The 17,886-nt window shown below is 47.0% G+C and overlaps 1 protein-coding gene across 9 annotated transcripts in view; it reads left to right on the top strand.

Moving 5' to 3' along the window:
- The window catches only part of Tecta (tectorin alpha), a 72,276-nt gene that overhangs the window by 18,056 nt on the left and 36,334 nt on the right, over positions 1 to 17,886 (top strand). For all 9 annotated transcript variants that reach the window (XR_015626410.1, XR_015626412.1, XR_015626411.1 and 6 more), the window contains 4 exon segments: positions 3,827 to 4,397; positions 6,270 to 6,862; positions 8,126 to 8,699; positions 13,811 to 14,412. Coding sequence is in view for 6 of the 9 variants with exons in the window: in NM_001436455.1 (NP_001423384.1) it covers positions 3,827 to 4,397; positions 6,270 to 6,862; positions 8,126 to 8,699; positions 13,811 to 14,412 (2,340 nt within the window). In the remaining 3 variants the exon portion in view is untranslated.

Below are 17,886 nucleotides of genomic sequence, written 5' to 3'. Positions count from 1 at the left end.
AGCAAATGTCTCTTAGTAACTATAGGTTTTTGTGTTCAGCCCCTAAATGAACTAGAATGGGCTAGGGTACATCTAGCCCACAGAAGATGGAGATTTTTTGACTCTAGAGTGGGGCCAGATATCAGTGCTGTCAGGATGGACTCTAGCTTCATTTTCCTTGTCTGTCAAGTGGGAGAAGTTGTGTCCCCTAGATTGGATCTCTTGATAATAGCCTAGACTTGGTTGCCTACATTCACAGCTGATACAGGCAGCTAGAATCAGTGACAAAAGTGAAAGGCTTCAGTCACCAGCTCCATCCTCAATTAAAGTAAGGAGAACATGATAAAAACCTAAGGTTTCCTAAATATCAAATAGAACAAACAGATGTGTCTCACCTAGCACAGAGCCTGGCACACAGTAGGCATTCAGCACATGCTGGTTCTGCGCTGTCCATTCCAAGACTCATGATTTGTGATTCATCTTCTCTCCCCTCACCCTGTCTTTGTACACATTCTGGGAGAGTTCTGTCGACAAGGAAAATGCCTAGAACACAGGGAGAAGGAAAAGCAAAGAGGTTTGCCTGTTGCTAGGGAATGAAATGTAGGAATGAACCAATAAATCATGGGTCAGAATATTGTTCTCTAGGAAGTCTTGCTTTGAGCCTTAGGGGATCGTAAGCACAGTGACTAACTATGGCAAGAGTAAAGAAAGTGCTGTGTACTCTGTCAGGAGAAAAGCCCTCCAACTGTAACTTACAGGCAACAGTAGTGATGCCAGCCTGGATGCAATGAAAACAGAGACAGGAGATCCTGTGGGATTTGGAGGATCAGGGTTTAGAGGCTGGTGGTTTCTCCTGATGACTTTGGGTCCTTGCTAGGAGCAGGAACTTAGGTGAGAGGAAAGGAAACACCCAGCAATTGATGTGCTTAGTATCTGGAATTATACTTATCTTTGAGAAGATTTGTTTTTCCATACCTCAACGTGGACAAGAGATAGTTTTTCTGTACTCTGGCAGGCTGACCTTCCTTACAGAATGGCTTTCTGCACCCCAATTGGCTTAACTCTATCTAAGAGATGCAAATGGCTCTAACTGTAGGGTAGTTTCTTCTGTTCAGACCTCTTCACTATTCCTATTGTCTGAAGGTTTATGCCCTAACCATTCATACATTGATGTTCTATTAGTAAATTCTCATGGGGGTACTATTAGAAGATAGAATGTGGGGGAACTGATTAGGTGATGAGGAAAGAACCCTCATAAATATGATTGGTGCCCTACAGAAGGCCATAGAAAGCTAATTTGCCCTTTCTATCACACAAATGAACATCTACGAACCAGAAAACTGGCATTTACAAACACTAATCTGTTGGAATTCCTGTCTTGGATTTTTCAGCTTCTTGAATATTCTGTGGTTTATAAATATTGTATTGCAACTCAAGTAGGCTAAGATAGAACACTGGTACCAGGAGTGGGGTGCTGATGTGCTAAATACCTTTAAAAAATGTAGTAGTGGCTTTGAAACTAGGTAATGAGCAGAAGGTGTTGAGTTCTGAGTTAAATACCATATCACTGTAAATAGACCATTAAGGGTAATCCTGTTAAGGGTAAGCTTCCAATCATACGTGTGGCATTTACCTCAGTAAACCTTGAGATCAGTATCTTTTCTAACTCAGAATGTAATGACCATATAGAAGGTAAGAGTCCTGTCCTTCCATATGCCTGAAACCAATATGAGTCTAGGACAGCCTGGAAAGTTGATATGCACTTAAAGTCAAGCCCACCAAGGACTCTTACAGGACCAATCATTCTACCTCAGCTCTTGAGCATTGCATCTTCAGAAGCTAAGCACTGCGTGAAGATAAAACTTGATTTTCTGTCAGAAGCATTCCAAACCACCTGTTTACATCCTCTAGATAGCTGGGATTCACTCTTGACTTTCCCCCCAGATTCTCTGTTAGAAGCATTCCAAACCACCTGTTTACATCCTCTAGATAGCTAGGATTCACTCTTGACTTTCCCCCCAGTTCTTATTCAACCACTGGAGAGACTGTGCTGCAAGGGACAATTGAGCAATCTGTACAATTTGTCTCTCCCACTTGGTGTCTGGTTTTAGTTTTTATCCTTAGTTTTCCTTGGGCTCTGGCAGCAGCTGCCTGTCTGTGCCCCTTGCTTCTCATCTTGACTTAGTTTAGTAAGTACTTCCTTCCAGCCAGGATGAGCCTCCTGAAATGCATATCTGCCCATGTTATTTCTTTGTTTATAACCCTTCAGGGGCTCACTCCCTAGAGAAGATATTCAGCTCTTTTGGGTTGCCTTGTTTTTAACACTGCTTAAAGGCCCTTCAAGGTCTGTTCTCCAAGTGGAAGCCAGGGTGGTTCTTTCAAAGTGGAAATCAGAGCCTGTGGGTCCTTTGGTCTAAATACCCTCTTGGCTCAACATTTTGCTCAGAACTAAAGCCAAAGTCCTATCTTGTTCTGGCTGCTACCCTGCTAAATATCAGTCACCACTGCCCACTTTTGCTTGCTCTGCTCAGCCACATGGAGACCCTGATGTCTATTGCACCTAGAAACACCCCCACCTTAGGGTCTGCTGATCCCTCCCTGGAATTCCTCAGTCCAAGGCTTCTTCCTCTCTCAAATGTTACCTTCCCATGGAGCTGTGCCCTGACCATTCACTTATAGTTAACTTTCTTTCTGAACACTGGGATCTGCAATCCTCACTCATGCATCATTAGATATTAGACACCGTTTGTTTCAACAGTGATTAGTCTCTAGCTAAACTCTAGGTTCCATACGTCAGGGAATTTTGCCCAATTCACTTGTCAGTAACCCTCAACTCTTAGAACATTGTTTCACACCAGAGAAGCCCCAGGACTTGGCTTGTATCTTCAGCTTCATCTCTGGCTACTGGTTCCCTTGAAGTCCTGAATATCCCAGGACTTCCCCCACTCCACACAGTTATCTCTAATCCTCTGCCTTTATCCTCTTGTCCTGGAATTCTCTGCTCAACACCCACCCCGGGGCCTTTCTCTGGCAACTTGAGTTTATCTTTGAAGACTCAAGTCAGATTTAACAGCCTCTAAAAACCTTGTATGGGTCCCTGAGGCTGGGTTAAGTGTTCACTCTGTTCTCCCATTGCACCCATTGATTCATATTTAAAACCGACGACTATAAATATCTGTTTGTGTTGCTCTTCTTCAGTAGGCTGAAAACTCCTTGAGGAACAAGGGTGAATATCATTTCTTTAGCCCTACCCTTCTTGGATTCTGACACAGCGCTTGGTACTTAGCAAGAATTTAGGTTTATTGGTGTTGAATGATTGAATGAAGGCAGTCACATTACAATGTGCTTAGAGGAAGGAGGCCTAGGGTGGCCTCCAAGATCAACAGCATGCTAAAGTTAGTACAACCATGTTTCATCTGGCAGGAGGGTCAGTGGGTGCAAAGGACAGAGAGGGGATCATGGAAAACACGCATGATACCCTAGACCTAATGGATCATCGGAACGATAAAAAGGGAAACCAAGGTGATGAACCTCTCAGTCAAAACCTTGAAGTCAGTCTAGAGCCAGGCAAGAAGGGTGCCAGCCGGCTAGTCCCCAGAGGCATGAATGATGGCACTAGAACTGTCAGAGCTATTGGGCTCAAATACCCAATGCCTTCTGGCCTAGTCCTGCCATTACCTAAGTGTTTCCCCAGACATCAGCCACAGTAAGAGGTGAGGCGATGGAAGCCTGAAAACTTGGGGTGACCATTCTCTCCTATGTAGTTGCTCTGCTATCCCTTGCCAGCTTGTGCTGGGGCACATGCATGGCCACCTGCTCACCTGCCTTTTACTGTTACTGTTGGCAGGTTAATGACCTAGTGACTTCTTTGCCCGTCACCTTAGAGTTGGGGGCGGTGAAAATCTACCAGAGTGGCATGTCTACTGCCGTGGAAACAGATTTTGGGCTCTTAGTGACGTTTGACGGCCAGCACTACGCCTCCATTTCCATCCCAGGCTCTTACATAAACTCCACCTGTGGACTGTGTGGGAACTACAACAAAAACCCACTGGACGACTTCCTCCGCCCAGATGGCAGGCCCGCCATGTCCGTGCTGGACCTCGGAGAGAGTTGGCGTGTCTACCACACTGACTGGAAGTGTGGCTCTGGCTGCATAGACAACTGTACTCAGTGCGATGCGGCCACCGAGGCCCTCTACTTTGGTTCTGACTACTGCGGCTTTCTCAACAAGACGGACGGCCCCCTGTGGGAGTGCAGCACTGTTGTGGATGCCACGGCTTTCGTGCACAGCTGTGTGTACGATCTGTGCAGTGTGAGGGACAACGGCACGCTCCTCTGCCAAGCCATTCAGGCCTACGCCTTGGTGTGCCAAGCCCTGGGCATCCCAATCGGAGACTGGAGAATCCAAACTGGGTGTGGTAAGCCGGCGTGAAAGATGTCTCCCATGCTGGGGGCAGGGATAGGATTTCAGGCCTCCTCCTCAAGACCCCATTAAGAATCTAGGTTCAAGAGTGAGGGTGGTGTTGAAATGTCCCAAATCCTATAGAACGAACCGCGAAGGGAACTTTACTTTACCCCACCCAGTATTATAACCAGGAAACAATACGCCATCAATGGACATCAGGCATCTAGAAACAGGAGACATGTGACTAGTGACTAGAAGGGACTCCATGTTGGGGACAGCAGCCCAGAGCTGAGCCAGGGAGAGTTGCTGCCACTGTGTGAGTAGCTGTTGAGGAAGCATAGAGGCTCGTCTAGGGAGGAGTCTGCCTGGGGTGTGGCTTTCCTCCCAGGTGGAGGCTTCTGTCATGGCTCTTAGTCCCTTAGATTTTTGTGCCATTTGTTCTGCAGCATCTCATCTAATCTAGCAAGAGTAAGGGCTATGAACAGGGAATATAGACCATCAATGAGGAAGCCCTTTTCTTGCGGAGCCAGGAGTGGTTGGAGACACCCGACCTTCACTTGTGGGAGTACCCAGGTTCTTTTACGACAGGCTTTTGGACAAAGTTTTTCCAACTAGACACTGTCTAGTTGTCTGTTTCTTTCCACCCCACTATCCTATTTAAGTCTCCCCTTTTCTACAGTAATAACTCTCCTCTTCCCTGGTCCTCGGTTCCCTTCACATGAGTGAGGTATTAGACAGTTGTGGTCTGCCTTCCTTTCATGTGAGTAAAAAGACAGTTGCTGTCCATGCCTTTGAGAGGCTGCAGAGGTGAGATTTACAAGTTCCTCTCAATCCCAAGGCCAGAGGGAACTTCCCTCCTCAAGAGTGGGTTGGAGTCACATAAATCACCATGTCTCAGATTCAAATCTCAGCATTTTGGTCACACTAACCGAGAGACAGTGTATCTTCCTTGCTGTGTGACTGACTGACCAGCCTTTAGTATACCCAGGGCAGCCATCTCATAATTCACATTCAAGTTGAATATGGTTTCTCTTTGAGCCGTATGTAATCCAAGAGCATCTAAATTGCCCAGGTAAATTCTTATGAATCATGGTTGTGTGTTTCTCCTAGTGGTTCTCCTCTTATTACCCACCCCCCTCTCTCTCTCCCTGGGATGAATTATATTTAATTCACAGCTGGTTTACTAGGCTTATGCCTGCTGGATTCAACTAGACTCAAACATTTATGTAGACTTGAACAGTTTTAAGTAAGAGAAGCAAGCTTCTAAGGCACGGAAGGCCTTCGGAAGGCAGATTGCTCCCAGCCAGCCTCCCAGAGGAGCAGGCGTAGTCTCTGCAGACCGCTCAGCTTCTCTCTCATCTTTAATGTCCCACGAATCCATTTCCACAGTCTGCCTCCGTCACACTCAGATATTTTAAGTGCCTCCTTGTTTGAAATTTCATGTCTTCACATTGCTCCTCCAACAGTTACAGTTTTCATTGCTCCTGAAAGTTTTATTTCCTTCTAAGAATGGGCCTTGCTCTTTAAAACTCAAGGCACCTCCTGTGTCCTTGGCGGAGGATTTGAAAACATCTTTATGGCTGTGGATCACTAAGTTGAACTATTGAGGAATAGGGCTAATCTCGCAAAGGCAGACAACCTCAGGGTGAATTTCAGTGAGTTTCAGTTTAGGTAAACTCTCACAGTCCCCAGCGTACAGAGAAAGCAACAGTGTCAGTACTTCCGGGTGTCCCCTCCATTCTCTTCCCCAGGAAGTGGTCACCTGACCTTCACTCTGGGGCCTGAATGATATGGGAGGAGCGTTTTTATTTTCTCCCAGCCGCTGTGCCGGTTGGCTTCAACTCTGCTCACCTGTGACCGAGCTGTCTTCCTTTCTCCGCACCAGTGTCTACCGTGCGGTGCCCCAGCTTCAGCCATTACTCTGTATGCACCAGTAGTTGCCCTGACACCTGCTCGGACCTGACGGCCTCTCAGAATTGCGCCACGCCGTGCACGGAGGGTTGCGAGTGCAACGAGGGTTTTGTCCTCAGCACCAGCCAGTGTGTCCCATTGCACAAGTGCGGCTGTGACTTCGAGGGCCACTACTATACCATGGGGGAGTTCTTCTGGGCCACGGCCAATTGCACAGTGCAGTGCTTATGTGAAGAGGGCGGGGATGTCTACTGCTTCAACAAGACCTGCCGCAGTGGGGAGGTGTGTGCGGTGGAGGATGGTTACCAGGGCTGCTTCCCCAAGCGGGAGACTGTGTGCCTGCTCAGCCAGAACCAGGTGCTACACACGTTTGACGGCGCCGCTTACGCCTTCCCATCTGAGTTATCATACACACTACTCAAGACCTGCCCCGAGCGTCCCGAGTACTTGGAGATTGACATCAACAAGAGGAAGCCTGATGCAGGGCCTGCTTGGCTCCGGGGTGTTCGGATCCTCGTGGCTGACCAAGAGGTCAAGATAGGAGGCGTCGGGGCTTTGGAAGTCAAGGTAAGATTCCTTGCTTCCTCCGATGGAGTGACAGGACGTGCCTATTTTTTTCTTCTGGCTTGGCATTCTTCTTCTGGCTGTGAGTTGATTCTCAAAATGGACATGGATCCCAACATGGTGGCTTTTTTTTTTTTTTTTTTTTTTTTACACGATTGACCCAAAATGAGACTCTTGCAGGTGGAGAAATGGAGTCAGGTTGGAATTCTCTGGATAAGATAGCATGAAATTCACCGTCCATAAGAGCAAATCCTCAGAAAAGGCTATGTGCCAAGCTAAACCTTTCCCCTGAAATAGGTCACAGCATCGCCTCTACCACATAGCTCTTGAAACACAAGGCACAGAAGTGTTAAGAAACCTCCTCTAGGGACACACAGCTTCCAAGTGGGATTTAAGAGCGAGTAGGCTGGCAGCTGTCATGTATGTGCTTTGTGCTGTAAGATCCCTTCTGCGGGTAGAAGGAAGTTCATTGGCATGAGGTGCATGCTGTGCTGCCTCCTATCCCTCTGACATGGGCTAATACACCCGTGATCAGGTGTCTGGGCTCATTAATTCTGGAAGGAATCTTGGAAGTCACTTAAAGCAATGTTTAATTCCATAGAAGGTGCCAAGGGGCTAGGTGAGGGTCCCGTGGCTGATTTGGCAGAGATGAGGTGGTCCCAGGAAAGGACCCTCCCTTCTCTCAGTTGAGGGTGAATTGAGTGGCATTTGGAAAGCGAAAATAACCTCAAGGAGGTTACGAGATGCATGTCCACAGAAGGAAAAGGCTGTGTTCTCAGCCCCTTTAGTAAACTGACAGACATCAATCTAGTAAAGGAATAGCAGAGATACAGATGTGGATGGACATCTAGACCTTAGCTCTCCTCTACGCACCCCATAGACTTTCCTGGGGCACAGGAAAATTAAAAATTGATGGTAGAAGAAGGAGCCCAAAAGGTGTGGAGGAAGGGCACTGTCTGGGAAACGGTGCCTGAAGGGAGGTTGGCAGCAGGGGAAATACCGCCCCTCAGGACAGGTCACTCAGGGTGTCTGTGTGGGACTAGCTTAAGGTCTGGGGCACACTAAAATAATGAGAAAATGGGCACCTCAAAAGAGAAAAGCAAGCTTGTGAATAAACCATTGGTGTTTGTGTACAGTTTACACATAGCATCAGCTTCTGGGTATTTTCAAGGAGCTGGCCCTGGCAGAGAGCCGGTCTAGCCAACCTCAGAAGCACTGGGTCCTCTATGGTCTCTGCCCCTGACAGCAGTGCTTTTTATTTTTCAGTTAAATGGTCAAGATGTGGAACTACCCTTTTTCCATCCTTCGGGGAGGCTGGAGATTCATCGAAACAAAAACAGCACAACTGTGGAGTCCAAGGGTGTGGTGTCTGTCCAGTACTCTGATGTGGGACTACTCTATATCCGGCTCTCCACCATGTACTTCAACTGTACTGGGGGCCTGTGTGGCTTCTTCAACGCCAATGCCAGCGATGAGTTCTGCCTTCCTAATGGCAAGTGCACAGACAACCTGGCGGTGTTCTTGGAGAGTTGGACCACGTTCGAGGAAATCTGCAACGGCGAGTGTGGGGACCTGCTGAAGGCCTGCAACAATGACTCCGAGCTGCTCAAGTTCTATCGGAGCCGCTCCCGGTGCGGTATCATCAATGACCCCTCTAATAGCTCCTTCCTGGAGTGTCATGGGGTGGTCAACGTCACTGCCTACTACCGCACCTGCCTTTTCCGCCTATGCCAGAGCGGAGGCAACGAGTCAGAGCTGTGCGATTCTGTGGCCCGCTATGCCAGTGCTTGCAAGAACGCAGATATGGAGGTGGGCCCCTGGAGGACCTATGACTTCTGCCGTAAGTTAGGGCTGCAACCTGGGGCGGCTATGGCTGGGGAAGCATTTTCCTTGATTTTCTAGTCAGGACTTCTCTTCTTAGTGGGACTGAGCTCAAAGGGGAGTCTGATGGCTTGACTTTGGTCTTATTACCCCAAAACTAGGCTGTCTCTCAACTTAATTTTCATTTCAGTGTGTGTGGGGGAGGGTGGAGAAGGAGAGGGAGGGAGGGAGGGGGGAGAGAGAGAGAGAGAGAGAGAGAGAGAGAGAGAGGAACACAGAGAATATCCGATGCCTTGTGCAAGTGTGAACTTCCCGATATGAGTATTTGTAACCAATCTTCTGCAAGAGCAGTGCATGCTCTTAATTGGTGAGCCATCTATCCATCTCCTCCAACCTTATCTTTTGAGACGGTGTCTCTTACTTAATCTAATGCTCACTGACTGCCAGACTCACTGGTCAGAGAACTCTAGACCTACCTGTCTCTCAGTACTGGAGTCATAGTTACTCGGGCTTTTTTACATGGATTCTGGGGATCTGAACTGACCCTTAAAGTTTGTGTGGTGGGTACCTCATCAACTGAACCGCTGCCCAAGTCCCTTCTTTTCACTACTAAACACACAGTATCTTTTCATTGTAGAGCAGTTAGCTATCCAGTTGACTGGTGGTTTTATCTACAGAAAGCACAACCACCAGGTTAAAGGATCAGAAACCTTTGTGATGGCTTCATGGGTACCTTCCCCTGGGGCGAAGAAGAACCCCATTCATTATTGTAGGGCACAATCAGCTAGGGAGCTTTGCAGGGTGTTGGAGATTAGCATTTCTCCCTGGGGCAACCCTGACAATTGGCTTTAAGACAGTTCCTTGTACTTGGCTCTTCATTTTGTCCCCAGAGTATGTGACCCCTCACAGCAGGGTGGCGGTGAAACCAGTAGTCATTAGATAACTCCCAAGCAGACAAGATACCCAACACCCGGCTTATCAGAAGCAGCAGAAGGGGAAAGGAGAGGCTGAGAGTGTGGAACTGTGTAGCAGACTAAGAATGGCTCAACTACCTCACTTTATCTCACTAAAAACTTTGCCCTAAACCATGAAGACACCAAGTTCTGAGTCTGTGTATCTCTCTGCCATAGTCCACCCTAAGTTTTATCCTTAAAAAAATTTTTTTAAATAGTTCCAAAGTTACATAAAAGTTCTGAGCACCCCTATGCAGTCATTACCCAGGTTTAAATCTGTTGTATACAGTCAGTTCCTTTTGTTTCCTCTCCACACATCTACCAACCAGCCCCCAAACAAAAATTTAACAGTAATTTGCAAATAGCATGAAAATCAACCTCTGATACTGTGACCAGGTAACCACTTGCAAAGAGAGAAGCATTATTTTTGGGGCAGGGTTTCAGCTCTAGGGTTGGTTAGCCCTATTGCTTCTGGGCCTGTGGTGAACGTACAGTGTGGTGAGGTTCATGTGAGCAAGCCAAGCTGTTCATTGCAAGAATAAGGGGGAGGAAGGACTAGGTTCCCGCTCATTTCAAGGAGCATCCCTAATTTCCTAGAGACTTGTGCTGGAAACCAAACCTTGACATTTGGGGGACATTTGAGATCCCAATCAATCATTTCTCCCCACTAGTTCTTCAGTAGACAATCCCTGAGACGCAGGACATTTGCCGTACACTGTAGTGCAGTTATGTGCTTTAGGACATTTTATTTAGACTTAGTGTCACTCATGCCGTACCTCAGCTGTGCACCCTATTCAGCGTCCTGGACAGGCTCCACGTGCAGAGTAAGGCTATATCCAGCCTGCCCCCTTGTGGGTGAGGTGCGTGCTTAAGTTTAGGCCAAGGCATGGATGGAATGTCTTGCCTGTAAATTTCCTGCGTGTTTTCCTCTCACGACTGAAAAGCAAAGGGTGGGAGGTTTTTGGCATGTACCTCTGCTTCTGTCTGTCAAAGTCTCTGTCCTGGCTCAGCACTTACTGTCAATCTTGGTTTGTGTTAAATCCTATGCACTGTGGTTACCGACTCACAAGTTTCAGGCCCAGTGCTGTCTTGTCTGCTCTACCAGTCAGGGATCGCCATCCCACCGTAGGCAAAGCCCCTCCCCCAATCTCTTCCACCTGTCTCTCAGTTGATCCACTCATCTGTTCACACCTCTTGTCTCTCTGCACCACATCAATATGTGGATTCTAATCTTTTAAATTCCCATATTTCATATGTCATCTAAAAAGTATGTAAGTATGTTTGGTGTTAAACTTGTTCCTGTGTTTGGCCCATGGGAACCTTCAAACTGACCCCTGTCCTAGGCCGTGCCTCTGTTTTGCTTTTCAGCACTTTCTAACTTTCTGATCAGGCAAGAGGGTCACATTTATCTCTGACTTCTCTCCTCCCTGGGCAGTGTTCAGCCTCCATATTAAGGCTTCCTACTTCCTTTTAGTGAAGGTTTTGTGGAGGTCAACATCTAGGTACCAGTTACCCAGTGCTCTTGGGAGTATCATTGCTTTGCTATAGGCTCTTTCAACAGAATTAAATGCACACACACACACACACACACACACACACACACACGCACACGCACACACACAAACTCACACACACATACACACACAAACACACATATTTACACACTCACGTGCACACACACATGCATACACATACTCACACATATGCACACACACATGCACACACACAAACACATACATATATAAACTCACACACACATACACTTGCAAACACACATACGCATATTTACACACTCATGTGCACACACATACACACATGCATACACATACTCACACATATGCGCACACACACATACACACACACACACATACACACACACACACACACCTGTTAACTCCTGATTTATGAACTTCAGAAATCTGGTGAGTATGTGGCAGGCCTGGTGGCTGTCAACTTGGCAGAGGGTAGTTATGTCCCAGATGAACCTTTGCTTCCTTCAGAAAGGACTGGAGCAGAGGCCATGAGTCCTGAGACTGAACTCTTTACAAAGTCACCTTCAGCAGGAGAGCTACTGTTCCTATCGACTGCCCTACTAGTGGGGACCTTGAAAGACTCCCCCAAATTCTCCTCTATGCTCTGCTCTCCCACACTGCCTTTCCCCAGCTTCACTGTGGCTTCTGACCCTGCTCTCACGCCCAGCTTTCTGGCTGGACTTCACACATGGCATGGGATTGCCAAATTCCCTGTCCCAGATCTATGCTACTGCCGGGTCATCCTTGCCTGGCAGGGAGTGCTCACGGGTTGTTTAGCACTGTGTAGAGCGCATATTGATCGCACTCAGTTAGCCTGGCCCAGCACTGTGGAAATGGTTCCTCCTCTTCCTGAGAAAAACAGGTCACCAAGCCCCATTCAGGCCAGCAGAGTCAAAGCAGCTCTTGCAAGTGTGGTTTCAAGGAGGGTTTTGGCATAGGTGACCACATGGAGCCCGGTTTCATTTGGAAGAGGACGGGCTTACCCCTGGCCTACCTGCTACGTTGTTTCTTTTAACTCCGATGAGGATGACCAAGTGTGCACATTAATCAGTCAGCTGCCTGAGTATCAAGGGCATATTATGTCCTAACAAACGGATTAAGTTACAGCTACAAACAAGGAAAAGCATCTTCTTTGAACTTGGAAACAGACAACCATGCTCTCTGTGTTTGGACATTTTTAGCCAACCTTCTCGTTGGCAGAGCCAGCTCCCCAATTAAGTAATTTCTCAGAGTGATTTCGGGGGCAGGGGAAAGTTTTATGACTCCACGTCTCTATGTTCCAGACTCTCAGACAAATCCAGACAATGCAGTAAGTCATAAGCCACAGCCATTTAAATAAGTCATGTTATTTGCTCTCCCCATAAACCTGCAGTCGGTGCTGTGGCATTCATAATTTAGAGACAAGTGTGAAAATCCCTCTATCCAGACATATATAATCAGTGTTGAACTAGCCTTCAACTCCAAAGCCGTATGGTATTGTAGTCAACGGAAATGGAGAGAGTTCTTTAGCCTAGAGGAAAAAAAAATAAACCATTGGCGTTCAGTCCTCAGCGCAGAACGATTGAGTTGGTCCTCCTGGGTAGAGCTATTATATCCATGCAACTTATTTCTCTGTAGTGTCCTTCACGTCCTTGGATTGTAAGACACTGCAAAGGAAGGATGGTATGTCTGAGAGCCAAAGAAAGTTCTGTGAGCAAGCCCTTGTTTTCCTAGAGGAATGGGGACCTTTGCAGATCGTTAGAACCCACAGGCTTGTAGGCAGACTTCTTTGCTCCTGGGTTCGGTCCCTGCTCCTGTCAAATTGTCACCAGCCAAGGCATGGGGTGAAGTGGGTTGCTTACCCAGAACCTCACAGAGAGTGAGCCGCTCATGGTCTTCTACGGCAGAGACTTGATCCAACCAGGAAGGCTTCTGGGACAAAGTGTGACTTTGAAAAGGAATGTGAAAGAGTCACAAGACTTGGCTGTGAAGGGCACTATGCACGTGAGGAAAGTATGAGCAGAGGCAGGGGGATCACTACATCCAGAGCGTGATGATGAGATAAAGGAGACCTCAGGGTGCCTGATGCAGAGAAAGACAAGACCAAGAGAAGTATATTGGACCAATGCAATCTTCTTAAGAGAAAGATGTGAAACCAGAGCTCAGAGATATTCACAAGCCAGAACTGAAAGAGTAGCATTCTCAGGCTTCTATGACCACAAAGCAAGTATTTTTGTAGCACATCACACATGGTCTCCAGAATCTAAGCCAAGACACCCGTTTCAACCCCTGCCTGGTTATAGGTAGATATGTTTTACCACTGATCTCCCAATAGAATAATGATTTTAAAAAAAGACTTATCTAAATCCAAATGGCTGAGATGAGGCACTCAAAAAGGCCTAGGAGGGGGTCCACATTTAGCATGTGATCAGTATGGGTCATAGACAAAGAATCTTCTGCATAGACGATCAAGTACACAAACAGAGCCTTGGAGTGTCCTCTGACCCTCGGTCATGCCAGTGAGGCATTCAATTCCATGGCTTCATTAAGCTCCTTGTCATGATTGCACACACATACACAGTCACACAGATATGCACATACACATATACTTCTGTCTCTGCCCTCTGTTCATTTTTCAAACTTGTCTTCTCTTTGACCACCCTCAGCTCTCGAATGCCCGGAGAACAGCCATTTCGAGGAATGTATGACATGTACAGAGACCTGTGAGACCTTGGCCTTGGGCCCCATCTGTGTGGATAGCTGCTCTGAGGGATGCCAGTGTGATGCAGGTTATGCACTGCAGGGCAGCCAGTGTGTAACTCGGAGCGAGTGCGGCTGCAACTTTGAGGGGCATCAACTTGCCACCAATGAGACCTTCTGGGTAGACCAGGACTGCCAGATCTTCTGCTACTGCAATGGCACAGACAACAGTGTCCACTGTGAGACCATTCCCTGCAGGGACGATGATTACTGTATGGAAGAGAGTGGCTTATACTACTGCCAGCCCCGTACTGATGCTTTCTGTATCGTCTCCGGCTATGGCCACTACCTCACTTTTGATGGCTACCCTTTTGACTTCCAGACCAGTTGCCCTCTCATTCTCTGCACCACAGGAAGCAGATCAATCTCAGACTCTTTCCCAAAGTTCATTGTCACAGCCAAGAATGAGGACCGGGACCCATCTCTAGCCTTGTGGGTGAAGCAGGTGGATGTGACCGTGTTTGGCTACAGCATTGTGATCCACCGGGCTTACAAGCACACTGTGCTGGTAAGTGGCAAGGGCCAACCTCCAGTGTGGATTCAGCAACGATGGAGATAGCATCCCAGGCCAGCTGGGTGCTGCTTAGCCATGGTGGTGCAGAATACAAAGGCAGTAATTGCGTGTTATGAGAAAGAGGCCTTGGGGGGATGTCTTAGGGTTTTACTGCTGTGAACAGACACCATGACCAAGGCAAGTCTTATAAATGACAATATTTAATTGGGGCTGACTTACAGGTTCAGAGGTTCAGTCCATTATCATCAAGGCGGGAACATGGCAGCATCCAGGCAAGCATGGTGCAGGAGGAGCTGAGGGTTCTACATCTTCATCTGAAGGCTGCTTGCAGAATACTGACTTCCAGGCAGCTAGGATGAGGGTCTTAGAGCCTACACCCATAGTGATAGGCCTACTCCAACAAGGCCACACTTACTCCAACAGGGCCACATCTTCTAACAGTGCCACTCCCTGGCATATACAAATCATCACAGGGGATTTCTGTTGCTTTTTATTACAGGCTCAGAGAGCAAAGGATTGCCCAAGTCACAGACACCAAAGTGAGAGCAGAGGCAGCGGGAGCCATACACCTTAGATCATAGCAGGGGACACCTCACCAAGGGCAAAGATCTAGATTCAAATCTAATGTTGACAACCTCTGTGTGACCGTGGGCAATCCCATGGTCTTCTAGTGCTGTTGTTCATCTGTAAGAAACTGCATGTCTGGCACAGTCTGTGGTTCTCTCAGTGACACTAGTGCCCTCATTCGTCATCCTCTTTTGAGATCCACATGGCACCTGCCTGCTCAGGCCTCCCTGACCATTTCCATTCTCCCTGTTGGGGGCTGTAGCATCTGAGTTTCAGAGTCTTGCTAACATTTGAAGCATTGGGGGCGGGGCTCTCCACACTGTCTTTACTCACCAGGACTCTCTGACCCTTTGTCTACTCATTCCTCCATGAAGTCTTCTTTAGCCATGATGCCAAGAATGTACTCTATAAATAGTCTGTAGATAGCGGCCCCATGGCAGAGCAGCCCTCTCTGATCCACTGTCTCTCCTGATGCTGAAACCAGCCAGCTAGCCAGTAGACTCTGCAGAGCTGATTCACAGGCACTGATTTAGGGGATGAACCTTCCTAATGTGGACCCCATAGGCCTGTGGTATACTCATAACCTCCAATTGGACTTCTTGACATCTTGTAGACTTTCTCTTTGAATGGTGAAATATATAAAGTGGACTAAGCTAAATACAACAGGCTAGAATTACTTGAGGAGCCCTTCTGGTTTCTCTTCTTCCTGGGAATCTGTTAGCTTTCAGGAAGAGAAGATACAGCTTCTAGGACTGCCTTCCTTTTACAATAATTGGATAAGCTTACTTAGCATCTGAGGCAGCAGCCTTAGTATGTTGCTAGAATGCTTTTCTTTTGTTTCTGACAGAGTCTCACTCTGGTGCCCAGGCTGCACTGGAACTGTGACCCTTACACAGTGACATTTGTCAAGTGAATGAATGAAGTAACAATATGATCCCTTTCTTTTAAGGTTCCTGTGGGTTTCCTTCTGCTGCTGGTCACTTCTTTAGCAATCTGAGACACTGAATAAGCAAATGCACATGTCATGCATCTAGGTGTCCATGCCTCCCTAGGTGTGTGTGTATGTGTTTGTCTGTCTGTCTGTCTCTCTGTGTGTGTCTGTGTGTGTGACTGTGTGTGTGTCTGTCTATTTCTGTGTGTATCTTTCTCTCTGTATATGTGTGTGTGTGTCTGTCTGTCTCTGTGTGTCTCTGTGTGTGTGTCTGTGTGTGCATGTGTGTATGTACATATGTATGTATATCTGTCTCTGTGTGTATGTCTCTGTGTGTGTGTGTGTCTGTCTGTCTCTCTATCTGTCTACCTCTGTGTGTGTCTGTCTCTGTCTCTCTCTCTGTGTATGTGTGTGTGTCTGTGTGTGTGTATGTGTGTATGTGTGTGTCTGTCTCTCTCTGTCTCTCTGTGTCTGTCTGTCTCTGTGTCTGTCTGTCTGTCTCTCTGTGTGTATGTGTGTGTCTGTCTGTCTGTGTATCTCTGTGTGTGTTTGTGTGTGTGTATGTATGTGTGTGTGTCTGTGTGTGTGTGTCTGTGTGTGTGTCTGTGTATGTGTGTCTGTGTCTATGTCCGTGTCTGTGTTTGTAAGCCGCAGGTCAATATTAGGTATCTTCCTTTATTCATCTTCCTGTTATTTTTTCATTTTTTATTTTAGCTTAAGTGTATGGATTCTTTGCCTGTACATATGTGTGCTTATGCATCACATGTGTGCCTGGTGCCCATAGAGGCCAAGAGAGTGCAGTGGTCAAGTCCACTGAAAGAGATGTTACAGTCAGTTGTGAGCCACCATGTGGGTGGCTAGGACCTGAACCCTGAGTCTCCTGGTAGAGCAGCCAATGCTCTTAACCATTGAGTTCTATCTTCAGCCCCAATTATTAATTTTTGAGACTGGCTCTCTCACTGAGCCTGGAACTCACCAATTGGTTAGATTAGCTTGTCAACACAACTCTGGGACTCCCCTGTCCCTTTACCTCAGTGGTAGGTTTATAAGCATGTGCCTGGCATTTTATGTAGCTTCCAGGAACTTGTGCACAAACACTTTACCAACTACATCACTTCTCTAGCCCTGAGATTAAAATTCTAGCAGACATATATGACACCGTCTGTCCATTCCACTTTCATCAGAGGTTAAAACAAAGGTATTGTTCGCGTCATCAGAGCATTACCTCACTGTGCCCTCTCCTCTTTCCTTCATCTGATACATTCCCACCCTTAGGTTTATACATTTTCATGCTGTTAATTATCTTTTTGATATTCGCTACCCTTCCACTTGGTTGGCCTTTCAAGGTTGTTGGATGTTATTCCCCCTTTAAAATACATTTATCTGCTGATAAGCCTTGCCGGGCTGCTTGACTGCGTGTCCGCCTCCGCCTGGCCTTGCATGCTCTCAGCAGCGAGCTTGCACGGGTTTTCGGGAGGTTGGTTTTTATGTAAGCTCTTCCTAGTTATGTGCACACACCATTGGATTCTTGTCTTCATTCTCTTTCTATTGCTGTGATAAACACTGGGACCGAAAGCAACTTGGGGAGAGAAGGTTTATATGGCCTTCGTCTTACATCCTCAGAGAAAGCCAAGGGAAGAACTCAAGGCAGGACCTGATGAATAGACCATGGAGGAGCCTGCTTCCTGGATTGCTTAGCTTGATAGACATACATACATGCATACATACATATATACATGCATACATACATACATTCATGCACGCATGCATGCATACATACATACATACATACATACATACGTGTGTGTGTGTGTGATGTATGTGTGTGTGTGTATACACATCATTATAAGCTCAGGGGTAGCGCTAGGCCCTCTTACATCTGTCATTAATGGAGAAAGTGTTCCCACAGACTTGCCTATAGACAATCTGATGGATGAATTTTTTTCCAGGTGAGGTTCCTTCTCCCCAGA

This window comes from Rattus norvegicus, chromosome 8, assembly GCF_021556685.1.
Source record: "Rattus norvegicus strain SHRSP/BbbUtx chromosome 8, alternate assembly SHRSP_T2T, whole genome shotgun sequence".
NCBI classification, from domain to species: domain Eukaryota; kingdom Metazoa; phylum Chordata; class Mammalia; order Rodentia; family Muridae; genus Rattus; species Rattus norvegicus.
This window is presented reverse-complemented; position numbering and strand designations above follow the sequence as displayed.